This window comes from Myotis lucifugus, unplaced genomic scaffold (assembly GCF_000147115.1).
Source record: "Myotis lucifugus unplaced genomic scaffold, Myoluc2.0 scaffold_633, whole genome shotgun sequence".
NCBI classification, from domain to species: domain Eukaryota; kingdom Metazoa; phylum Chordata; class Mammalia; order Chiroptera; family Vespertilionidae; genus Myotis; species Myotis lucifugus.
In genome coordinates, this window is record NW_005871681.1 from 164247 (window position 1) to 190608 (window position 26362).

General features: G+C 42.6%; 1 protein-coding gene across 1 annotated transcript in view; it reads left to right on the forward strand.

Moving 5' to 3' along the window:
- Positions 1-24993, forward strand: part of SASS6 (SAS-6 centriolar assembly protein) — a 25407-nt gene extending 414 nt beyond the window's left edge. The window contains exons 2-17 of the mRNA XM_006105073.3: positions 5476-5536; positions 6998-7077; positions 7490-7594; positions 8490-8661; positions 9265-9330; positions 10155-10274; positions 13001-13192; positions 13885-14079; positions 14180-14269; positions 14348-14527; positions 14850-14931; positions 16098-16231; positions 18499-18627; positions 21326-21423; positions 23064-23158; positions 23248-24993. Of these exons, the coding sequence (XP_006105135.1) occupies positions 5476-5536; positions 6998-7077; positions 7490-7594; positions 8490-8661; positions 9265-9330; positions 10155-10274; positions 13001-13192; positions 13885-14079; positions 14180-14269; positions 14348-14527; positions 14850-14931; positions 16098-16231; positions 18499-18627; positions 21326-21423; positions 23064-23158; positions 23248-23354 (1906 nt within the window). The 3' untranslated portion in view covers positions 23355-24993. The remainder of the gene's footprint in view (positions 1-5475; positions 5537-6997; positions 7078-7489; positions 7595-8489; positions 8662-9264; positions 9331-10154; positions 10275-13000; positions 13193-13884; positions 14080-14179; positions 14270-14347; positions 14528-14849; positions 14932-16097; positions 16232-18498; positions 18628-21325; positions 21424-23063; positions 23159-23247) is intronic.
- Positions 24994-26362: the final 1369 nt, after the last annotated feature.

Here is a 26362-nt window from a genome sequence, read left to right on the forward strand (position 1 = left end):
GGAGCCCGCCGCAGAGTTGAAGTTGGTGTGGGGACCGTGGAAGGTGCGAGCTCGTCTCTGCTCTGACAGGCGGGACGTGGGCCCGGCCGGGTCGCGCTGGGCCTCAGGCCGGCTCCGGGCCCCGGGATTCTGCCAGAAGCACACTTGAGCTTCGCCTCAGAACAGCCAGTGTGGTGGTGCATCGCCCGTCCCCATTGACCACACGTTACGTGACTGAAATCGGCGAAAAACCAGAGGGGCCAACCAGAAATTTCAGTCGTTCGTTCGTGTAAATACCGCCGACGGGCCAAGCGCCGGGCCCGCGGTGGGGCCGAGGGTCGGGCCGACGGGCCTTGTCTCCCGGGTTGACAGCCGGGGCGGCGGGAGTCAAGGCCCATCTCACAGGCAGACGCAGTGACAGCTCTCACTAGGGGCGGCGCTTTAGTGGGGAGATCAGACCAGAAGTCAGGTAGTGGGATCCCCCCCTTCTTTTAAAATATATTTTTATTGATTTCAGAGAGGAAGGGAGAGGGAGAGAGAGAAACATCAATGATGAGAGAGAATCACTGCTCGGCTGCCTCCCGCGCGCCCCCCACTGGGGATGGAGCCCGCAACCCGGGGCTGCGCCCCGGCCCGGAATCCAACGGTGACCTCACGGTTCATAGTTGAGGCTCAACCACTGAGCCACGCCGCCCCCGCCCCTTTATTGGTTTTATTGGGGTCGCATTGGTTGATAAAATTACCGAGGCTTCGGGGGAACAGTTCTGCGTATTGTATTGTGTCCAGCACCCCGAGTGGAGTCTCCTTCCATCACCATGTACCCCCTTTCCTCTCTTTACCACACCCCCCCAGGAGATCGCAGTTTTGTCTTGGTTCCGCCCCTCGTTAGCTTCTGGTTTGTGAACTGGTATAACGTGCCCGCCCAGGTGGTGGTTGGAGGGTCCCGTGGGAACATGTGGCTGGAAGGTGAGGACACTGGTTTACCCAGTGACGTGGAACTAGTATACAGTGCAATTGGGTCCAAGACCCGTGGGCAAGCCAGGCGGCCCTCCCGGTGGTGCCACACCGTCACTGCGGGCGGAGATGTGCGGGTCGTCTCTGTCGGTCATTCGTTCTTGCTGCCCAGGGTGTCGGCCGCTGCGGTCACTGGACATTGAATTGGAGCGAATCCAAACGGATGTGCCATAGAGTGAATGCACAGTGGGCCACGAAGACTCTGTGAAGAAAAGGGATGTAAAACATCTCGATTTTTATGCTGATTATGTGTATTAACATTGCCCACGGATCGCGAGAATTCTCGATTCACATTACACAGTGTTTTACAAAGTCTCATACTTTAAAAAGATACTAGCTTGTAAGAACATGTAATAAATAATTTCAAAATGCAATGGGTATTTAATTTTAAAGCGCCCCTTTAACATTTATGTAAATCATTTTTCGTACTCGTTCAATAGGAACTTATCTGGCCACTGGGTAAAGGTGGAAATAAAACTACTGGTCCGCAATGTGTTAAGATGGCGATATTTGGGGTATGTTGGGTTAATTAAATGTGGCTTCTGGAAAATGTAAAATTATGATGTGGCTCATATTCGTGGCCTCCATTCTTTCTTGTTCTAGAATGAGGATAGAAAGATGAAAGGTGAGGGTATAATTTCTGATTCCAATATCGAAACTCCTAGCTCTTCTCCATCTCATTATGTGGTTGAGCAAAACATTTTAACTGCCACAGCTGAAGGTCTTTTTAAAGCGAAGGGTTTATTGGGCCATTGCTAGGCATGAAACCTAAACTACCAGCAGCACGCGCGTGGAAAAGCTGTGCTGGAGTGGGCGAGTGTGTGTATACGTCGTGTGTGTGTGTGTGTGTGTGTGTTGGGGAGTCTGATCAGTTGTGTCAGGAGGGTTGACACTGGCTCTAGGGAAAGGGGTGGGCGAAGGTGAGGCGGCTGGTTCGGGGCGGGTGTGCAGTCCCCAGGAGGCGTCCTCTGTGGGGGTTCGCTGTGGGCCGCAGGTGGAAGCTCCTGGCGTTGGATGGCGCAGGCGTTCTCTCAGCTAATCGCAGAAACAGCCACCTGGAGGGCAGCCCGGATTCCGCCGTCTTCTGTCAGCTGGCCCACAGCTGTTCACTGGTTAATTACTCCTGTCTGCTGCGCTTACCCTCCGGCTCTCATTTACTAGTAATTGAGAATATCTCAGAATTTAAGACACAGTGTCACCCTTTTCCCCCTCCTGTTTAGAGACCTTTCCTATCCCCTGTAGCAGGGTCAGCAAACTAGAGCCCATGGCCCCATTTTTGTGAATAAAGCTTTATGTGTATTGGAGCACAGCCATTCTCATTTGTTGAGGAATCCTCTGTGGCTGCTTTAGCTACAAGGGCAGAGACCCACGGCCTGCAGAGCTAAAGTACTCACTGTCTGGCCTTGACAGAAAGGTTTGCTGATCCCTGACCTGTGGGAAACAATCAGACTCTCTAGTTAAGTGTTCAAGGCCAGGTCCCTCAACAAATACATTGACGAATGCCCACTGTGTACCAGGAGCTGTCCGGGTGCTAGGAGTGTAAAGCTTCCTGCCTCCTCACTTCCAGCCCCAAAAGTACAACAGAAAACCCCGGTTTTCGTTCTGGTCCTCAGGGAACTGAGCTTCAACAGGGGCCGCAGTTTTCCCGGGGAGGCAGCACAGCACAGGCACAGGCTCAGATCCCAGGTCTGCCACTTACTGACCTTCATTTTGTACAGGTTTGTTGTCGGTTTTGTTTGTTTGTTTGTTAGTTTAGTGAATGTCTCTGTGCCCATCTTTAAATCGATGGTAAAAGTCCCTGCCTCATGGGAGTATTATGAATTTGCAGTGAGTTCATACATATTAAAGTGCTTAGAACAAACAGTGCCTGGAGCATAGTACGCATTCACTAAACGTTACCTATTATTAACGTGTGGCTAATGCATGAAGTTTACAAATTACTGACGTCATAGAGAAGGAGGCAGTTCCGTGGAAGACAGTGGCACTGCTCGGAGAACTGTCTGGAGGAGAGTGATGAAAAATGTTGAACATGATTTGACACCAACCTGCTTTTTCATTTGTGTTTCCTGAGCTCCTCTCCCCAGTATTCTAGTCACACGAGGCTACTCGTTCCCCTCCGAGCGCAGCTCCTTCTCAGTGCGCTGCCTCTAGTCCTGCTCGCCTCTGCTCCAGTGCTGCTTCCTGCACAACTCTCAAGGTCTGTCTGCGAGCCCGTCCACATCAGGGTCTGTTCAAGGTTGCCTACGTTGAAATTAATTGACTTTATTTCTTAGATGGCATGATGTCGGTGAAAAATCTGTTTCCTGGTTTGGGCTCTGCAATGTGACCTTCACCAGGTTTCTAACTGCACCTCAGGTTCTCCCTTTGTAAGACAAATGATATTGACTTAAGGTGACTGTTGTTAACTAAGGTGGTTTATTCCAAGGGCCTGGCTAGTGCTCAGTGTGGGCGCTCAGTGAGTGTGACTTCCCCCCCTCTCTGGAAGCCCCACAATACAATCAGAAGCAAATCTGGGGTCAAGTCATTTCATCTGATCTCAGTGAGGACATGCACCATGTTTGTTTCTGTTTGTAACCCTAGCACCCAGCACAGTACCTGGCTTAGAATGTTTGAATTGAGAGTTTAAAGTCATAGCTTCTAGGCGGCAGAGTTGGGCTAGAATCCAGGTCTGCTAATGCCAGATTTACCTGACAAGGAAGATGTTACGTAGATGTATGCATTGTTCAGAATGTGGCATTAATTTTGAGAAATAGCATTTTTATTGAGGTTTTATTGATTTGTTTCATAATGTTCCTATGACATTAGCCATTACAATGGATAAAATAAGATTTCTGATTTCAGATAGTATATCCTCTGAAAGCACAGATTTTTCTACAAGATATTTGGGGAGGCGTGGGGGAGTTGAAGTAAACATGGGAATAGGTTTAGTCTGTGGGCCTTTCCTCCTTTTTTCTCCCCACATCTAATGGATATAAGCATTTGGAATATATGCAACAAAAGCATTAATATGATTGGAAAACTATTACAAATTCGGAAATGGGAAGGTTCTCTCCCCCCACCCCCCAAGAATGCTTAATTTAAGTGGAATTGGAGTAGGACTCTGATCTGTTTTACATATATTGCTCTCAATACTAGCAAAACAGAAACAAAACATTCTGTGGGTTTAAAGATAATTCTTCCTATTTTTGTGGTGTTCAGAGAACAGACACAAGTTATGGTAACCTCATCATATGAGCTAAGATTTTAAGCCAATATAAAATTATAAGTCAGAGCATAAAAAAATCAAAGCAATTGAATCTAGCTTTGGTCAGCTCTTACCAGGTTTCCCATCCGTGCGCATTGCTCTGTCCACACTTTTTATTTCTGTAGCATGAAGTAGTGGTGGGCTGTGGGAAAGGTTTAAAACACACCTTTATAAGAATAACTTAATATTGAACAAATTATTTGTTTCTTTCTCTTTCCATGTTACTTATTTAATTCTAGCACAATAGTTTGAGAACCATTTATGTAGAGATGTTTTTTCACTAATATTTTCCCTTTATTTCCTAATTATTTAAATATCTTTGTTCAATTTGATTAATGTTTATGAGCACCTTTATTTGTATGCCTCTGTTCAGTACTGGATTCTGCAGGGTGCAGTATAGAATGTGGAAAGCTACAGTTTCTTCCTTTTAGGGCCTAGAGTTCCTCTAGAACAGCGGTTCTCAACCTGTGGGTCGCGACCCCTTTGGGGGTCGAACGACCCTTTCACAGGGGTTGCCTAAGACCATCGGAAAACATATATATAATTACATATTGTTTTTGTGATTAATCACCATGCTTTAATGATGTTCAATTTGTAACAATGAAATTGGGGGTCACCACAACATGAGGAACTGTATTAAAGGGTCACGGCATCAGGAAGGTTGAGAACCACTGCTCTAGAATAAGATAGGTGGTAACCTGTTGGTGATACTTCTGTACATGTACTGCATGGAGTATATTGAACAGATGTACTTTGTGGATCTGAAAAAAAAATTTTATGTGTGTGAGGGGAGGGAATATGTTATTCTAGTCCTTGACTCAACATTCATCACATTTTAAGTTTTTCAAATGGAATCTCTCATAAATCACTTGATTATTTGAATTGGTAATTTTTTAATGTGAGAAGTTATTACATTGATGGTTTACCTTTCAACAGATGCTGTTTCAGAATCAGGGTAGTAAGGTTATGGTCCAGGCTAGTACTAGGCCTTCCCCTTCGCTTATCTCTTTTAATCCTCATGACAACCCCCTTTTACAGGAGAGACAAATCTAGCCTCAGGGTAAAGACCTGATTACTACTTACTAGTGGGAGAAGAACTTGAACTTCGAACCCAGGGTGCTTTCCCAGCATCTCACACGTGAGGAACACCTCACATGTGAATACCCTGCAGCTAATATAGGAGGGGGGGTAACTGTCCTGTGACGGCTTCTGACGGTCGGGCTTGTGTCTTCACACAGGAGAGTCAGTGTTAGAGTGAGCATTGAGCTGCAAGCAGTGTCTAATCCGGTTCACAGAAAGGTGGGTATTCACTTTGATTTTGAACTATAATTTCTCTTACATTGCAGGTAATTATTTTTGTGGTTTAAGAATGTGAGATCTCTTTTACACCTATTTTGCTTTTAATTTGGGGCCATTTTGTACTTGCGGGTCCCGAGTGGGGGAATGAACTACGATACCACCTATTTCTAAAGCACAGAAGAATGGGGGTTGGGAGGCTGGGTCCCTGAGGTTTGCCCAGGACACTTATGATGCTAGAATATCTGTTGCTACCCTAGAGAGTTGGCATTTGCTGGTGTGCATGTGAGAACAGGATGGATGAATCTCTGCAGGGAGATATTCTTAAATCTTTCACTTTGCCTTTGGAAGAGCGGCAGTTAGAGCATCGGTCCTAGATGGTCTTCAGATGGATACAGACTACAGAGCTGAGAAGTAGGGCATTGTTTTCTCCACCACGGCTTTCTCTAAAACATCCAGGGACCTGGGAGTACTGGCAGCAGCTTCGTTTTTTTACAGCATCTTGGGGTGGATTTCAGGAAGTACTTCCATTGCAGTTGCTTGAAGAACAGGGCATTCTGAGGCAGAGCACATGCCTGGATTGCTGATTTTTGGAAGAGATTATCCATGTTCTTCCTGTGCGTGCCGGGGGACCCTTCATTTTCCAGCTCCTCATGGGTGGTGTAGGTTTTTCTAGGACCCCTAACAGTTCCTCAGTCGCCACAAGTAGGTTTCATGTCAAGCGGAACCTTATTCTGACCCCAGTGCCTGCTTCGTTATTGTCTCCTTCATCATCTTGTTGCTCTGCCTGTTTTCCTGACACCCGTGTCCTCTGAGTCCGTGATGTCGGTGTACTTTTCTGTCAGCTTTGGCTGCTGTGAGGAGCTGGCACACGGCCAACTTGGTCTGGAAGCAGGTCTTGATGAAAGGTGTTGACTCCTTTGAGACTGAGGCAGGTGGGTTCCACATGAGGCCATCTGGAGCAGGAGGGTGGCCCGGAGGAGGAAGCCTGGCAGCATGTCACCTGATACCCCGTCCTCTGCCCGAGACAAATGCTCCTTTTTCCCAGGGTGGACGGTTGTGATTTCTGCTCGTGTGTTTGCCACTTTTGAAATACCAGACAATTAACTTGCAGGAAACTGAAAATATGGTATAGTCAGTGGTAAAGAATATTTTTGTCATTGTGTCATAGTGTAGCAAGAGGGCTGGGTCTGAATTTTCCTAAGGCTCTGCTAGGATGATATTCCTAAACTTAAAGCTCCTAGCGTTTAATTAACTTCCTAACCCCCTAACACCTCCCCCCGTGGCTCTCAAGAAGCAGAATAAGTCCCCCTGTGAAGATGGAAGTCTGTAGGACTAGGGAAAGCCAGCAGCTCCAGGAAGCAGAGCCAGCTGAAGCCTGATGCAGATGCATTGATGTTGGGTGATCTCACTTTTTACTCAAAGGTACAGCTACTAAACACATTAAAAATCACTTTCTTTTAGGATTTAGTTATCCGTCTGACCGATGACACTGATCCATTTTTCCTCTATAACCTTGTTATATCGGAGGAAGATTTTCAGAGGTAACTAAATTTACTTTTCTGATCTTTTATTTAATCTAGGAATAAGTGAGTTTTTAAGTTCTATGAATGTATTGGTACTATTCTCTTTGAAATACATACATACCTATTAGGAACATTTAGGGATTTTGGGAACACTGGACTATTTATAATTACTCAGAACGTTTTTGGGAAAATAAGTATTTCATAGATTATTAGAGTTCTGCTTACAATCGCTCAGAAATTTGGATCTTTAGCTAAATTTATTGACCTTTTCCCTCTCATTGAATAAATTTTATAAAAATCAAAGTTCCCTAGTTTATTAAATCTTGATTATGCATGGTTAGTAAAGAAAAAATCATCTTCCAGGGTGTTAATTATAATAAAAGATAGTAGTTAAATTTTCTAAAAATATCTTTTCCTGTTTTCTGTGTAGTTTAAAATTCCAGCAAGGTCTTCTGGTAGACTTTTTAGCTTTCCCGCAGAAATTTATAGATCTGCTTCAGCAGTGTACTCAGGAGCATGCCAAGGAAACCCCAAGGTGAGTCTCAGAGCACCGCGTCACCTGCCTTCTCTCAACACCAGCTCTCTGTATAGGACAGGTGGATGGCACAGGATTCTCTATGTGTGACAGGTGTCCCTGTCCATCTTAAAAACGGGGGTTCCAGGGCTCCAATAAATCCTAAATTTACTTAATCTCACGATTAAAATCAGCAATATTTACTCTTAATTTTCATTATCTGAAATATTTAATAGCATCAAGTGTATGTTTTTATAATGAGCTTGGAAAAAGAGAATAAGTGGTTGTGTGTGTGTGTGTGCGCGCGCGCATGTGGGCATAAGATGCTGATGCCTGATCCTTTCAGTGTAAACTTCTCCAAGCTTTATCTGTTGCTTCTTCAGCTGATGGTTGTTGATCAACTCAGTTATGTCAGCAGGGACTACAAAATTATGCTTTTCTAATCCTATTCTTTCTATATTTATTGGTTATAATTCATTCATAATCAAGAACTTACCCTCATCAATTAGGGAGATTTGATTACTCTGAAAAGTCATACAATAAAGGATAAATGCTTAATTCTTTTAAATTGTCAATTTTTAGAGTAAGAAGTTGGTACTGTAGTTATTTTTGTGGTTTCAGTTTTTTATTTTAGTTCTTTGCTTTCTCTCATTTGTCTTTCATCGTGAAATCATGGGCATTAATATATTCATTATGTTTCAATCAGTCATGTTTCTTATCCAAGTTACACGTTTTACTATTTACACCAGTTTATCACATTTTACCGTTGGGAGTCTTTCATATTGGCCCCTAGGATTCCAATATGCCCCCTTTCCTGATCCTTCTAATCATTGATGATCCACTGAGTCATGGTGACTCAGTGGGAGAGTTTCACTATCTCATAACCGTGTGATAACATGACCCTTCGTTTCCCAAGGTTCCTGCTGCAGTTAGTGTCTCCAGCGGCTGTGTTGGATAACTCTCCTGTCCTTCTAAATGTGGTAGAGACAAATCCTTTTAAGCATCTTACACACCTCTCACTAAAACTTCTACCTGGCAGTGATGTGGAGATAAAGAAGTTTCTAGCAGGCTGTTTGAAATGTAGCAAGGTAAGATTTGAATTCAAGGTATTCTTTTAAAATAACTACCAAAGGACTCCAATAAACCACTGACGAGCTATATTGCTTTTAGTTTTGGTTTTCTGAGTAAGATGTCCAGAAATTTTTGTAACATGTAATGAGTTTATTTATTTTTCATTTACTCAAGATACAAAGACAGACCTGAACCAGGAACTGAGAAAGTTAGGTCCCAGGGTTTTGACTTCTTTTCTGCGATCTTGGGCAGGTCACTTAAACTCTGGGTGTCATAGTTTCATCAGCTTATCAATACGTGTAGGAATATCTAGCCCATCTTAAATTGAATGAAATAAAATAAGTGCAAATAAAACAAGTGCTCTGTACCAACATTGGGACGCCTCTTAAGCGTTTTCAGGAAGTCTCCTTAGTCAAATGCTGTAGACAGTGCATCTCAAAATGTAATTGCACACAGATCTAGGGATCTCGCTGGCGCAGATTTTGACTCAGAGGTCTGAGGTGGGGCCTGTGATTCAAGTTTCTAACAAACTCCAGCCTGATGTTGAGGCTGTACTTTGCTAAAGTTTGAGCGGTAGCATAATTAAATGGTAAGCGACATCATTTTATTTTTATAAACAGGAAGAAAAATTATCATTGACACAATCGCTAGAGGATGTTACTAGGCAACTGAATTTCACACAAAAGGTAAATCAGGTTTCATTTTTCTTTGTAAGTCATCCAAACATTGGCTCTGAATTGCCTCTGGAATCCCATCCAGGCTTCTGTGTATTTTTTTTTAAAGCATGCTATCACAGAATTCCTCCTCCTTTTCCCACCTTTTTCCTACCAGTTAGTTATCTTAACCGGATGCTTTAACTCTTTGATATTTTATTCCATCCAAACACTTTTGTTATCCCAGCATATGACACGTTTCCTCCAGGTCTTCATTAAGTAAGATAACGTATAGTGTCTGTTGCAGGTTCCTTCTCTGCTCCTCTTGTTTCCCTCATTCCTCTTGTCTAAAATGGCCTTTCAGTTTGTCTGTAAACCTTCCCCTTTTGTTATGTTTAGAATTAATTCCTCTGGTAGGTTTATCGTTTCAGTCATAGCTATTACTTTTTGCTCCTAGTACTTGAAACTGAGGACCACACTATCTGATAACCCGCTATTCTGCACAGCACGGCCCACCTTGGGAGCCTGTGCCTAGGCTTCACGTGTTAAGTGAATGCTTCTGACTGTCTGGCTCCAGCCGGGGTTTATACTTACTTCTTCATGCCAGAGGAGGGGACTGGGTGGGGAAGAGCCAGATTTAACTGAAAGGTTAAAGATAGACAAGCTTGACCGGTGGGCCGTTGCAGATCTGAAACTGCTTTTATTTTAATCTTGATTTCCTCAAATTCAAAAAATCTTTGTGTATATCTTGAAAAGCTGTGGTTCCATATTCCTTGATATCCTTGTTATATTGGCATGTTCTAACCTAATGACCTGTTCAAGAGACTCTTACTATTTTGTATTGAACTCTGATGCAGACATTATCAGAAAAAGTTCAAGAATTAGATAAGTTACGGAATGAATGGGCATCCCACACAGCAGAATTGTCGAGTAAGCATTCTCAGGAGCTGACCAGTGAGAGGGAAAAGGCCTTGCAGGTATGAACATCAGAGGGAACGGGGGAAATGTTTTGTTACTGCTTATTCATAGTGTTCATTATAAAAGTAATGTGTGCTTACTTTAAAGTGTTCGGACTTTATGGAGTCTATAAAAATTGTCTCCTTCAAAGTCTTACTACCCAGAGATAAACTATAAATATTTAATGGGTTTTTCAGACTTTTCTCCATACTTGTAAATAATACGTAATTTGTAAATATTTGTTTATATTTATAAAACTTGAAATGTGTAAACTATATATAATTATAGATACACTAGTGGCCCAGAGCGAGATATCACGCACAGTAGGCCACCTCGCTGCTTCTACGGGAGCCGGGCGGGAGCCGCGCCGCTTCGGGAGGCTGGAGGGAGCTGCTGCCGCTGCCTGCGGGAGCAGGGCAGGGACCTATAGGTGCTCCATGCATCTCCTGGTGACTGGTTGTGCACACAGCTCCACCCCTCGCTGCGCGCAGCCCTGCCCAGCCTGTTGAACGGTCGTTACTGTGACGTAGTATAGGACAATTTGCATATTACTTCTTTATGTAAATAGGTGTGTACACACATTGGGTTTTGGTTTTGTCCTCTGCTAATGAGATCCTCCTGGATCTATTGGCTGTAATGTTTTTTCACTAACATGACATTGTAGGTATCATTCCTTTTTGGTTCAGCAATTCCTTTTCAGTGGCTGCGTAGTATTCATTGTTTGGATATAATAAATTATTTAACTGCTTACCCAACTGATGGACATTTAAATGCTTCAAATTTTTGATTATTATAAATAATGCTGTAATGAACATTCCTTGTTTCTAGAAGTGAGATTGCAATATACCCAGATAAAATACTAATGGATGTTGCATACTATAATGTCAAGTGGCTGAAGGATTTGTTTGCCTTCCCTACTGCATTTTCTGATAGGTTGTGAATCAGTCCTTTGAGACTTTAAAACCAGCTGCTTTGTTCTCCTCTTGCTGATAGATATTCTATGGGGCAGTGATTAAAACTTGGATGTGTATCAGAATCATCTGAAATAAAGTAGAAAATCTAAATGATGTAATTCTGTCCCTCAACTTTCAAAAAAAAATCTCACACACACACACACACACACACACACACACACACTCACTCTCACTCACTCACTCCAAAATGGTGATGGTCACTGGGATAAAGCCAGTTTTCTCCTTTTTCTGCCTGTGACTCGGTTGCCGTGAGCGTGTGTTCCCCTAGCCGGCCGCGGTTAGCACCTCTCCCAGGCTCTGCTTGTTCCCTGGATCGCCCTTCAGTGTTGTCTTCCAGGGCGGCACTTGCAGTTCTATCTGGACTCTTACTTGTTTTATCTTTTTTGCTCCCTTCTCCCCTTTCCAGTTTTTAAAAAATGAGGGAATTTGTAAAGTAGTAATGTAACATTCCCAAAGTATTTTATGAAAAATTCCTGCACCTGTGGTAGGAATTTTTGAATGGGTACAACTTTCCTGGAATGCAATTTTATTTATTTTAATTTTATTTTTATTATTTTTATTTTTAAAAGCAAAACTTTATTTAGAAACTCACAGAGGTATAAAAAGTGAGCCATGGAAGAATTGAGCCAGCTCGGCTGGGTGGGCTCAGGAAACAAGTTACAGAGATAAAAGAATGGCCTTTGGAGCTTAGGAGAAAGAAAAGGGGAACGGGGGCGGGGGGAGGGGGGAAAAACATGCTGTAATGCAGTTTTAGAACTTGTATCAAGCTTTATATTTATTCACACTCTTTGACCTATAATTAATCATAAGGAAATAGTCTGAATTTTGGATGTATATCTATGTACAATGATAGGAATCATTTTATTTGTAATTGTGAAAAATTGGAAACTCAGTGACCACAGTAGCGCAGGGATTAAATGAAGGAAGGTACAGCTATGGGTGAAATGTTGTGCAACTACTCACATGTTTACAGAGTTTTTTTTAATGATGTGAGAAGGTGCAAATGGTAAGGGAATGAAAAGCATGATTAAATTGTATAAATAGTTTAGTCCTAATATGTTAAATTTAAATATGTATGAGGGATGTTTTTCCTAAATCTTTAGAATGAGTCCCTGGATGAGATTATTGGTCATTTGTGATTTCTTTGTGCCTTTAATAGCATATATAACTGTCATAATCAGAAAAGTGTAGTTTATTTTTAAAAAGTATTTAGGATTTGATAGTGCTCAACAGAAATTATTAAGATACATTTGTGGTATGATTCAAACAAGCAACATGGTATTACACAGTTAATACCATGTTCAGATTTTATTTTAGCTAAAATGTAACTACTAAATGTAGGGCTGAACTAATGCACAATACCTTGCTGATTTCACAAATTTAGGTGTGTGGTTTCTTTTTTTTGTTTGTTTGTTTTTGTTTTTGTTTAAGCAAATACTGTAAGTTCCTTATGTACCCTCTCATTTGGTTCACACTATATATACTGTTTTACAGTTTGCTTTTTTATTTCATCCTATATTGTTCTTCCCTGCATCTAAACATGTGTTTAGGAGGAGCAGAAGTTACGAGCGAGATTAGGGTGTCAGTCTGCCTTTGTTGACCTTACCTGCTCCTTCATGAAGTTCATGATTGAAAACAGCTCCTCTTCAAAACAAGGACATCTTATAATTACACAGAAGAATAACTGAGATTGTTTTTTTCTTCACATCTTCTTGTATTTGTACTTCTAGTTTTTTCCTTTGAATTTGGTACTCTATTTTATTATATAATAGGCGCAGGTGCAGTACCAACAGCAGCGTGAGCAGCAGAAGAAAGAGCTAGAAATCCTCCATCAGCGCAACACCCAGCAGCTGCAGAGCAGGCTGTCCGAGCTAGAAGCAGCTAACAAAGACCTCACCGAGAGGAGATACAAAGGCGACTCCACCATCAGAGAGCTTAAAGCAAAGCTGGCTGGAGTTGAGGAGGTATCGAGCGATGGGCTTGGTGCTTTTCCCCGACGTAAAGGAGTGTGAGCGACAGAACTGTTCACTCTTGACTTGGGTTCTCACCCTGGGTTCTCTTTAAAATCAGTTAGAGGGGTCTTACTGGGCCTCGCCCGGGCCATACCTCATACTAACTGATCAGAATCTCCCGAGGCTGGAACCAGGCATCAGGACAGACAGACCTGGGAGATATTTCGGGTTGGGTTCCAGAGCCCCACAGTACAGTGAGTGCGGTGATTTTTAAAACTCGTCAGGTGATTCAATATGCACATCAGCTTGAGAGCCACTGTGTAGATAGTGGAATGTTAAGGTTTTTAATTTATTAATCTTATGTATTTTGAAATTCTGTTATAATCAGTATTTATTACTGAAGTGATTTTTAAAACTGTAGATTTCAAGACAAATTTCTTAGCTAGTTTTTTCAAGTTGTAATTTATTCACAAGTTAGGATTGTTTTATTTTCCTTTGTGATTGGGTTAGTTTTTAGCCTGTTTCACAACTGGATTCCAAATCTACAAGTTACATATACCCTTAGACTTTTGTATCCTTCAAAACACATCAGTACTAGAACTTCAAAATTATTGAAGACTTTTTGTATTTTAAGCATCTTAATTATAGGTAACCAGACCAGCAGCTTTGCTTTTTCGCAGTGCCTCATTATTTACCGCCTCTAGGAGCTGCAGCGGGCCAAGCAGGAAGTGCTGTCTCTGCGAAGAGAGAACTCGACGCTCGATGCCGAGTGCCACGAGAAGGAGAAGCATGCTAATCAGCTGCAGACAAAAGTGGCTGTTCTAGAGCAGGAGATCAAGGACAAGGACCAGCTGGTCCTCAGAACAAAAGAAGCATTTGATACAATCCAGGAACAGAAGGTCTATTTTACAGTGTTGTAAACAAATTGATGATCACATTTATAGTGATGCTTTTCCTCAAAAAGGGCCCTAATTATTCATGTTTTTAAAAATATATCAGGTGGCTTTAGAAGAACACCGTGAGAAAAATCAGGTACAAATAGGAAAACTTGAATCAACCATAAAATCATTATCAGCGGAACTGCTTAAGGTTTGTCTTTGAAAATTTAACAGAATGTTAATATTTTATTGGATTATGTAGAAATATACATATGAAGCTCTTTTACAGGCAAATGAAATTATCAAGAAGTTACAAGGGGATCTGAAAACTTTGATGGGGAAATTGAAACTGAAAAATACAGTCACCATTCAGCAAGAGAAACTCTTGGCCGAAAAGGAAGAAAAATTACAAAAGGAACAAAAGGAATTACAAGAAGTTGGGCAGTCTCTCCGAAGTAAAGAGCAGGAGGTGGAGAACGTTTTATGCTTCTGTGTGATTATTTGTAAAAGATAACACATTTCCTCAGATTTCTACTTTGTTATAGTCGAGCATGGCTTTGGCTTCTTTTTTGTTTTTCAAAGAGCATGACTAGATTCAACAGAAGTTAATAACTTATTTTTGTTTGAAAAGTTAGTTATGACTCAAATACCTTTAGTGTTCATTTCTTAAATAGGTGAGCCTTCATTACTTAACAATAAGAGTAATGAACTCTTAAATTAATATCAGTCAGTACATTTCTTCAGTTTTTAATGTAGTCTTTTTTATACTTACGAGGATTGACTTATTTCAGGTATGCAAATTACAAGAACAATTAGAAGCTACAGTTCAAAAACTTGAGGAAAGCAAACAGCTTCTAAAAAATAATGAAAAGTGTAAGTATGTTACCTTTATATGTAAATGAAATTCATTGTTTTTAGTCATAACCTTAATATTATACTTAAATTCATAGAAAAGTCTAGGAAAATCAGGATATTGATATATGCAAATAATTTCTGCTTGAAATATACTGCCTTTTGTCTTTGCTATAGTAAATTATATTACCTGCCCTATAAAACAGTTACCATCATTAAAAGAAACTATCACCTATATCAGTGACTCAGAATTAAAAGTGTTAAAATATTAACTATAGCCGAACCGGTTTGGCTCAGTGGATAGAGCGTCGGCCTGCAGACTGAAGGGTCCCGGGTTCGATTCCGGTTAAGGGCATGTATCTTGGTTGCGGGCACATCCCCGGTGGGGGGCGTGCAGGAGGCAGCTGATTGATCTCTCTCATCGATGTTTCTGGCTCTCTATCCCTCTCCCTTCTTCTCTGTAAAAAATCAATAAAATATATTTAAAAAAAATATTAACTATAATTTACTTTTAAAATTCTTCCCTCTTTTTTAATTGCCGTATTTACCTAATAGTAATAATATAAATTATTTGAAACTAAAATACAAAATTAAGCCTTTAACATTTTTCTGAGTTATTATACTGGTTGTCAGGTATGAGTGTGAACTTTAAATAAACTGTAAGATACCATTCTTGAAATGAAAGTAATAGAATAAGGAGTTCTATGTGCTAAAATAAGAATCTTTTTTTTAATAAGAATCTTAAATGACAGAAATTTAAATTAACCTATATTGTTCTCCTGCTATATAAGGCAGTTTTATAAAATTTAAATTAAAAAAATAACCTCAGCATAATTTTTAATATTTAAAATTATAAGGAAAATAAAATCCTATATAATAAAGCGATAATATGCAAATTGACCCCCATGCCATAATGCCATCACAAGATGGCAGCACGCACAGCGGGGGCGGGGCAGCGGGGGCAGGGTCCGGTGGCTGCTCCACTCAGCCCGGAGGTGGGACATCGGGGTGGCACTCCAGGACTCGGGGCCGTTCAGCGGCGTGCCGGCCACAAAGGGTGGGACTCCGGGACTCAGGGTGGTCCCATGGCGCGGGGGTGGGGTGGGGGTCCCCGGGTCTCGCTTCGCGCGACGGGTCACTAGTAGCTTAATAAAGTTCTTCCCTTGTTTCTTGTTGTTTTCTATAAGTGATCACATGGTTAAATAAAGAACTAAATGATAATCAGCTAGTGAGAAAGCAGGACGTGCTGGGACCTTCTGCCACTCCACCGGTACATGCTAGCAGCACGATCAGAAGTGGACTGTCTCCTAGCTCTAACATGGTAAGATTTAAATGCAGGTGGGAGAGGTCTTAGTCAATTCCCTAAAACAAAAAGTATCCCCAGGTGGTCACGAAGTCTCCATGACACAGGCTGGTGCTGATAGCCTGGAGTCCACAGTCACTAGCACCGAGTAGGGTATGTCCCTGCAAGTGGAACGGGTGGACTGCTCTAACAGAGAGGCTGTGCTTCCAGGGCACACTTCTCGTAAGACGTCAGTAGATCTAGAAATCATTCGGTATTAACTAAAGTACTGCCAAACGCGCTGAAAACTTACACACACACACACACACACACACACACACACACTCACTCACTCACACTCACTCAGGAGGCCTCTGGAAGGTGAGAAGGATTGGGCTCCAGTTGGGAACTGTGGGGGAAGGGACCTCAACGGAATTGTATCAGAAAGAGGAAAGCCCTGTTAAGAGGCTTTTCACCTCTAGAGTCTAGAAAACCTGCTGCGCGAGAAGCTTGTAGCTCCCAGAGCAGATCTCGTGCTTTTCCCTCCAAGAAAGGCACCTAGGTGCTGCTAGGAGCTGGACTGGGTCTCCCAGCGAGGCCTTGGGCTCGCCTGTGGAACCTACGCATTTCAGTGTCGACATCGGACAAGCCCACTCTGACTGCCGGCTCAACACAAAAACAAGACCACTCCAGCCCTGGCTGGCGGCTCGGTTGGAGTGTTGTCCAGTGCACAAAAGGTTGCGGGTTCAATCCCCGGTTGTGCCGCATATGGGAGGCAACCGGTTTTTGTTTCTCTCTGTCCTTTCCTCTCTCCCTAAAAAAAGTAGTAAACATATCCTTAGGTGAGGATTAAAAAAGAAAAAGGAAAAAAAAAATGACAAAAATCTAGACATTGCCAAACCAACAAAATGGGCAGCCATCTTATCCTTGGTCACATGAGTGCTTCATTCCTAGTTACAGCTTTGGCTTGAATGCATTTCTCCTGCCTTAGGGGGCATTTACTCAGCTACCCTCACCTCCTGATAGCCTCCAACCCACAGGAAAGCCCCACGTTCTGAAACCGTCCCTGAAGTCATCCAGCACATGGCTGTCATTCCAGTCAATACTTCAGCAGCCTGTGTTCCTCATTGTGTGCGGTTTCCCTCATGCCAGGAGCAGTAATCAGCCCAGCGTGTCCACCCGTAGGTGTGTTCTGTAGTCCTGGCCAGAGTGCATTGGCAGAGGCCCTCAAACTCAAATGCCTGACTGAGTTTTATCTGCTCTAGTGAACCAGGTAGTACCTGGTGTTTAAAGAAGGGAAAGGAGCCCTGGCCGGTTTGCTCAGTGGATAGAATGCCAGCTCGCGGACTGAAGGGTCCTGGGTTCGATTTCGGTCAAGGGCATGTACCTCGGTTGCAGGCTCCATCCCTGTGCAGGCGGCAACCCATCAGTGTGTCTCTCAAATCGATGTTTCTCTGTGTCTCTCCCCCTCCACTCTCTGGAAAATTCAATGGAAAAATATCCTCAAGTGAAGATTAAAAAAAAAAGGGGATGGGGGGGAAGGATTTCGGCTGAGGTGCAAAAGGTGGAAAGAAGTGCCTGGTGCTTAATTACGAAGTTGAAAGAACTCCTGATCAGCCATGTGAAGGGTGTTTTTGTCATGCAGCCATTGATGTGCATTTACTACAGATTTGTGTTTCAGTTGGGCTCATTAAATAAACTGTTTCCATGTCATTGGTTAATGGTGTCGTCACTATAATGAAAGTTATTGGTAACGCAAATAATGGTCTCCATAGTCAGGTTAAGAACACTGATGCTCTGATTCTACTCACTGGCAGAAAATGATCTTATCCCTGATTGGTTTATTGATCTGTGAATCTATCCCATGGTCCCCCTTTTTAGGGAGGGGTGTGGGGCATTAGATCGAACCAAGATGCTTCCGAGTCTTTGTTTGAATAGTTCCAGGAGCCCGGCCAGTGGGACTCAGCTGGTTGAGCATCGTCGCATGCACCAGGAGGTCACCCGTTGGATTCAATTCCCAGTCAGGGCATGTGCCCGGGTTGTGGGCTCAATCCCCTTCCTCTTTCTGAAATCAATAAAAGAATTTAAAAAAAAATAGTTTGAGGCAGGTCCAGTGGTTGGTTGGTTGAGCTTGCCCAGCCCCTGGGAAAGGTGAGCTACCCCAGCCTCGTGGTGTGAACAAAACTGGCCTCTGAGATAATGCTGTTAACTCAGTTATTATAGCAGATGCTAATGTCTCTCGGATCAGCAAATGCTTATTTAGAAGCAATTTCTCATCCTTAAATGTTGTGTGTGTTCATTTTTAGGTTGATGGTAGGCTGACTTACCCAACTTGTGGCATCGGGTATCCGGTCTCCTCTGCATTTGGTTTCCAGAACACCTTCCCTCATCCCGTGTCTGCCAAAAATGCCATCCACCCGGCTTCAGGACCAAAGGTAAGAAAATTAACACGTAAGGAAACATATATAGCCAGTTATTAGCTTATAAACCCACTTTATCTTTAAAAACTGTATTAGGTAATGTGTTGGATGAGTACATCACTGTCTAGTGCAGTGGTCGGCAAACCGCGGCTCTCGAGCCACATGCGGCTCTTTGGCCCCTTGAGTGTGGCTCTTCCACAAAATACCACGTGCAGGCGCACGTACAGCGCGATTGAAACTTCGTGGCCCATGCGCAGAAGTCGGTTTTCGGCCTGGGCAAGTCTATTTTGAAGAAGTGGCGGTAGAAGAAGTGGGGGGTGTCGGTCGGTCAGGCGACGGGAGACATGGCACAGGTGGGGGGGGGGTGGGGGAGAAGGCGCGTGTGATTCATGCACGAGTTGAGGATGGGAGAGTTGGAAGGGGTCGACCTCAGTGAATGTACCTCAATCAGATTGAGGACGTTTTTAGCAAAGGCCAGCTTAGGAGTACCCTAATTAAGTTAATAACAATGTACCTACCTATATAGTTTAAGTTTTAAAAAATTTGGCTCTCAAAAGAAATTTCAATCGTTGTACTGTTGCTATTTGGCTCTGTTGACTAATGAGTTTGCCGACCACTGGTCTAGTGTGTAAGTCAAAATTAGAGGATTTTCTTCTCGAACTCGATGGAGTTGTGGTCACTGCCTGCTTTGGAGACTGCAGACTGGGTGGTCTTGTGCTAGCGTCTGCTGCGTGTGAACGGTGCCCCTTCATTCAGCTGGCGCTCTGCTACGGGCCAGTCTTCGCCCAGTGCTCAGCAATGGTCTCTGGCCTTACGCAGTCGATTTGTAGGATAAATTCTGGAAAGTAACTGGGCCGTAGGCATTTTGGCTTATCTGGCATTTCCCTGGTAATTAAGTGGGGAACATCTTTTTATATATTTATGGGCTATGTTTCTTTTATTAAATTCCTGTTTATCAGTTTTATTCATCTTTGGGTGATTTAATCCTTATAAAATGATGTCATGAATGTTCTTTATATGTTCCAAGACATTTACTGTTGGTTTTATATTTTTACTGTGGTTATTTCCCTATTTTGGACTTGTCTTTTTAGTCTCTTTCTGGTGCCTTTTTAACTTAAAACTTTACTAAGGTATGATTTACATACCGTAAATCTCCCATTGTGGAGTTCACAGCAGCGGTTCTCAACCTGTGGGTCGCGACCCCTTCGGCGGTCGAACGACCCTTTCACAGGGGTCGCCTAAGACCATCCTGCATATCAGATATTTACATTACGATTCAGAACAGTAGCAACATTACAGTTATGAAGTAGCAACGAAAATAATTTTATGGTTGGGTCACAACATGAGGAACTGTATTTAAAGGGCCAGAAGGTTGAGAACCACTGGTTTACAGTTTAATAATGTCAGTCAGTGTATACAGTTGTGAAAGCATCACAACAGGCAGTGCTAGAGCACTTACACTTTCCTCGGGGTTCCCCTAGTGCTTCCGCAGTGAATCCCCACTCGTCCCCAAGCAGCTAAGCGACAGCTGATGTGCTCTCTGCCTCTGTGACCTGCCTCCACACTTGATGTGGACTCGGGCAGGATGTCGCTTTCCCGTCTTTGCGCTCAGCACCGGGTTTGAGGTTGGTCGGGTGGTGGTGCGCATCAGCACCTCACTTCCGATTGCTCGTGCTGCTCCTCGCGTGGGGAGGCCACGCTTGCTCCTCCCTCTGCCATTGGGTGGACGTTCGTGTCATTTCCAGTTTGGGGCTGACTCCAATACAGCTGCCATGAGCGTTGGTGTGCAGCCTTTGTGTTTCCCTGGGGTGAATACCTGTGAATAGAATGACTGAGTGGGGCAGATATTTAATTTTTAAGAAACTGCCCAATTTTTCTGAAGTGTGGTCCAGTATTTGATAACATTCTTTTTGTTTGTTTTGTCCAGTTTTCTAATTGTTTATGATGGGTGGTCAGAAACTATTATGCATTGATATCTGATACTATTAGTTTTCCTCTCTTTTTGCATGTTGATTTTTTATAGGGAGTTTTAAAACCATCTTGTGTGGCTTTTTAAAAAAATCCTATTTCTGTTTAATGTTATGTTAAATGTGTAGAGCGCTGTAGGGAAAACCGGTATTTTGAGACTGTGGAACCTTGATAGCCAAGGACAGCAGCGTTTACCTTTCTGATTCTAATTTTATCCTGTTACACGAGCCTCTGTACCGGCTTTATTAGGAGTTTTTACCACAAGTAGACAGTTTTCATGTGCCTTTTCTTCTTTGATCTATTGGTGGGGATTTGTGTTTGTGGGTTTCCTGACGCAGATACATGTACACATCCCTGGCGTGAGACCCACGCAGTCACAGTCCCTATGTCTTTCAATAGACTTCCATCTCTCGTGCTGGTGTTTGGTTCGGACTTTTACATGGATTTTTGGAAAATTTGAATTCCTAGCCCTTGTTTATTAAATAACTCTGTGCATACACTTGTCTAAATGTGTTCGTGCTTTGTCTCCGCCGCTCATCTTGCTTGTGTGATAGGAACTGCTGGGGCAAGGAGAAATATCCTCAGATTAAATCTCCTCAACGAAATGTGTTTGTGTTATGAACTGTAGTGCTCCTGGACCTCTGTGCTCTCGATTATCAGGAAAAAAATGTACGCACCTCGCTCCGTATAGGTTTGTCTCCGTTCTCACCAGTTTCGTTACATGAGGTGTTTTCTCGCTTCACAGGTTCAGTTTAACTTGCAGTTAACAAAACCAAACCCGTCACTAGGGGATATTCAGTCAGGAACAACTCTCAGTGTGCCCGGCTCCGCTGATAAGGAAAAGTAAGTACTCCTTGACATAACGCGTGATGTTCGCCCTTTTGAAAATCATCTGAAAGCATTTCATCGGGGCCTGAAAAGCCAGGGCACCTGCTACTTATCTGCGACATTTTAAGTTGATGGTCCATGGAACTTAAATTCAGTCACTCTTGGCTATAAGAAAGGGGTTTTTCATATATTTTTGAAACTGTAGGATGCAGTTAGATATATAGTAAAATTTTGTTTTCTAAAATATTTTCTTATGTAACAAAGTCCCCTTTCAAATATTCGCGGGCAGGTAGCTAGAAATCTTACTACTTCCTGATAGTAGCCTGAGGAAACAGCTCGGTAACCTGCTGGGACCCTTCGGCAAGTAAGCGTACAGGCTGATGAGATTGTCCCAGCGAACATGCATACGTACGGCAGCTTTCCTGTCCGCTCGGCCCCGCTGGCCTGCCCAGCGCCTTCCTGTCCCTTGGATCTCAGACGGGTTCACCTGCCGTCCGTCGAATCAGCGAGTTGTGGCCGAATTAAACAGCTCAGATGTGCAGACTGGTCTTCATGTTCATAACATTGGTTTCTTGTCAGCCTGCTTCCTTGTTACAATGTGATGGCGTTCAGGGCCACCTGCTGGCACTGGTGGGCAGGAGCGGTCACCTCGGGTATTTAAACTATGAGACTAGCACGGTGCAGAGGCTGCTTCCCCAGCTCCCGGCCCCTTGTCCTGGCGGCTCTAAAGCTGCCATCCGACGATATGACAGCAGTCAGCCTGGGAGCCTCTTGCTTTTCCACTCTGGATGTTTACCTACTTACTCAGGTCACACACCAACCCAGCTGACTTGCACAACGTGTGACGATCATATTTGCAGAACAAAAATCAAGAAATCGTGTCCATAAAAGTAGGACTGGTCAGCTATTTTTTGCATTTTCTGTTGAAATTTGTTAGGTTTTGTTGTCAGCTAGTAAAAAGTGGCAGTGGGGATCAAAGATTAAAGAAGAAAAAAATTAAAATGGAAAAAATACCTGTTCATCTTTCCTGAAAACGGGGAAAAGACCTTCCTCTAATTTCAAGTTTATAAGGTCATCGTTTAGCAAGAGCTTTTCCTTTCCTGTTGCAAGGATCTACGAGAGAAGCTGCTGAGGGCAGGTTGGGGAGAAGGAATGCAGTGGCAGAAGGAGAAAAGACAAGGCGGACATGGCTTTCTTTTTGAAATATCACGTTTGTATTCATCTAACAGAATCCCTGTGTGACTGTGTAGTGGTATCTAATAATGACCCCTCTGAAGCACAGACTTTAAAGAGCTTTTGGTTAAAGAAAGAAGAAAAGCGTTCATTTAAACAGAGGAGGTAGTAAAGTCTCAATAGCTGATGCTCTCAGGGCATGCCCGGAGGTGTGCATAGTCCTCAGAGAGCTCGTTTCTCCCACATCCCAGCCCAGCTCTGCGGGTTTTAGTTTTACATGTTCTAATCCACTTTGCTGGGAAGAAGGGCACCGCAGCTTGTGGGCACACAAGTTATTTGCTTAAGAAAACAGTGACTAAAGTGATTTGTTTTGAACAAAACTATAAACATATATATAGTATATAGATTAGATGAATATTCACAATGAACTACTAAAGAGAAAAATAAGAGTTTAAGTAAATAATTACTATTTTCCTCTTAAGTGGTGAAAATGTAGGGCTGGAGCCCAAGTATCTGAAGAAAAGGGAGGACAGCATTCCTTTGCGGGGGCTCAGCCAGAATCTCTTCAGCACTGCAGGTGAGGCCTCTTCGTCCCGTCCATTGCGGTGGGAGGGAGGGGACCGAGGCTGAAGGGAGTCCACGTCACCTTCTCTTCCTCATTTGCAGACCATCAGAAAGATGGCCCGTTAGGAGCGCTGCAGACATCCTGCAAACCCGCCTCGGTCCCTTCCTCCTCCTCTGCGTACTTCCCCGGGCAGCTGCCTCACAGCTAACAGTGCCCTCTGCCCGCATGAGCTGGCACCGCCTGGTGGAGGAACCGTGCGGCAGGGGACATCCCGCACGCACGCAGGAGCAGTGGCAGAGCTGCCTGGCTGGGCAGCAGGCTGTGCGCGTATCGGGTGCTGCTGTTGTTGCTGTCCCTGCCGGCAGGCGGCTCAGAGGAGCCGATTGGACTTGGGGACTTGGGGAAGGGAGGCTCTCAGAGTCGGTGCCAGGCTTTGGTGTGTGAACACGGTGCTTTACAGGACAGCAGTGGGGGTTTTCTTAAACTCAGCCTGAGCAGCTCTTACACGTGCCAAGGCAAGGGTTGGTCGTTATAAGGGACGTTCTGATCACAGTGACTGCCTGGTAAAGTCACATTTGTCCGACAGAATGGGAGCCAGAGGATGCTAGTAATTCGTTTTATCATTTTCATTGGTAAAAAGTTTTAAATTTGCCACCTAAGAATTATGAGGGAAGATGGTTATCTCCTAAGGTGTCTATATTATCGATGATAATGTACAGTAAAGGGAAAAAGTCATGAAATTAAATCAATCCTTTATAGCAAGTATTTTCCTTGAAACCTTTCAGTTAGCTGTTGAATAACTTGGACATTTACGTGGCCAGATTAGGTATCAACTGCTTGAGTCATTTGAGCTGCAGTTTACAGGATTTTATTGTTTCCTGAAAGTCTATGCTCATCCAAATTTTCTTTCATTTGGAGTTTTATTAGTGTTTTATGCAGTTAAATTTGTATTAGTGGCGTTTTGTTTTGAAAATTAGTACTATACAAAAGAGCATCATGAATATTCATTGTACTTGCTTTTTAATTTCAAAACGGGTTTAATTGTGTGCGTAATAAAGTAGGCAACTTTCTCTTGGTTTAAGTTTCAAGTATGAGTAGTTTCTTGAGAAAAGGTAGGTGATTTAAAAAAATTCACCCAGAATCATAGGGCCCATTTTTCTTGTTGACAACCATCAAATCAAGAGTATCATTCTCTTAAGAAATGTCTCAGTTTTTATTTGTAAATATTGCTAATGTTCATTTAATCTTTCAAAAATTATTTTCAAGGACCATATTATACAGATAAGGAAAGAGACATTTCAAGATATTGACATATCAACAGTTCCAGGGTAAGACAAAGAATCTTTGCTAATTTTTTAATGAAGCCATATTGAATCTGATACTTTGCAACTGCTAGCAATTACAAGGTATCCTTAACTAGGGAACTCCCCTAAAACATTTAGTAACTGTTACTGGGCGATGACTTCTCATATGTAGTTGTTTCCTCATTTACATACCCCACATGCATAAGAACACTTGGTTACAGCACCTTGAAAGTGCTTATGGAGTGTGGGAAGAAGCCTCCTGGCCATGTTGATCTGCTCTTGTGAACATTGTGTAAACATATATGGACAGACTGTGGATGGGATGACATACAGGTAGCTTTTTAAAAATTTTTAATATAAATTAGAATTTCCAAAAGATAGATCACTTTGATGTGCCAAAGATTTTATATTAGATATACTTGTACTGACTTTTGAGTGTGCTAATTCTTTGCTCTACCTCTTAAACTTTTATTTGAAATTGTTTTGCAGTGTGAAGTATACATGTTAATAATCAGAATGTTGAATTTAATGTATTTCTGTGAACTGTGTGAGCTTGGTTAGTAATATTTTGGGAGTAGGACATGTAAAAAGTATATGACCCTGGCTGGTTTGGCTCAGCAGCTAGAGCTTCGGACTGCGGACCGAAGGGTCCCGGGTTCGATTCCGGTCAAGGGCACATACCTCGGTTTTAAGTTCCTCCCTGGCCAGGCCCTGGTCGGAGCACATGTGGGAGGCACATGTGTCAATGTGTCTCTCTCACATCAATGTTTCTCTCTTGCCGTCTTTCTTCCACTCTCCCTAAAAATCAATGGGAAAATATCCTCAGGTGAGGATTAAAAAAAACAAAAGTATATGAAAACTGGAAAAGGACTGATATACAACATCTCTGCTTAGAAACTTGCTTTCACTTATGGATTAAATTTTCACTGTTTGTCTTCCTACAAGAGTATTTTATAGTGAAGGGAAAGAAATGGATTCAGAGAGAAGGCATAAAGCTGTGATTTGTTACTGAGAAAGGATTATGGTGACAGCTAAACCGGCCCTAGAGGGAATCACAGATCAAGACTTTCTTTTAAAAATCATTAAAATATTTAATTTTATTAACAGAATATTTACATTTTTTAAGACCTTATTTAACCATAAGTGAATGTTCCAAGTTTAAAAAGCATTAAGCAATAATCACACACAAGATGAAAACCCTGTAAACTATACAATACTTTTATGTACAATTTTTACAAAGTAACACTTTTTTAAATAATATAACTGGACACAAAAATATACACTTTAGAGAAATTCACATCAGGAATCGTATAAAGCTCTCTCTAGGGTCCTGAAAATGTAGGACACACATTAGCTCTGTAAGTAAGTGTTACTGTGACAGTCCTGAAAGGCCACTATATATATGTATTTACATTAGACATCACGTGGACGTTTTCAAGGCTACCAGCTTGACTATAGGTTTCGGTTATGTGTTCAAGTGTTGAGGTTATGATTTTGCGAACATGAAAGGGTAGTGGTGTAAGGAGCTGGGGAACAACTGAGCCAACATGTAGGTTACAGGCTCCCAACACTCAACTGAATGAAACATGGCTGACATTTTATTTTAAAAACAGTAGTGAAGAATGTTTAAAATGACTACAAACAGGCTTGAAACATGATTCAGGTTTAGTATAATTCTCTCGAGTTTCTCTCCTGCAGACCGTTCCCTTACCATTTCTTTAGTGCATCTGCATTTAAGGCTTTGAATCATTTGACCCAGGTTTCACAAGGTTAAAGCGAGCAGGCCCACAGCCACGCCTCTGCTCCGTCCGCTGTGATTTGGATAAGCCTAAAGCCCAACACCTGGGGATGGTAGCAGAGACGCTGCTAGTATCTAAGAGTCACAGATAGAGCTTTAATGAAAGGACATATA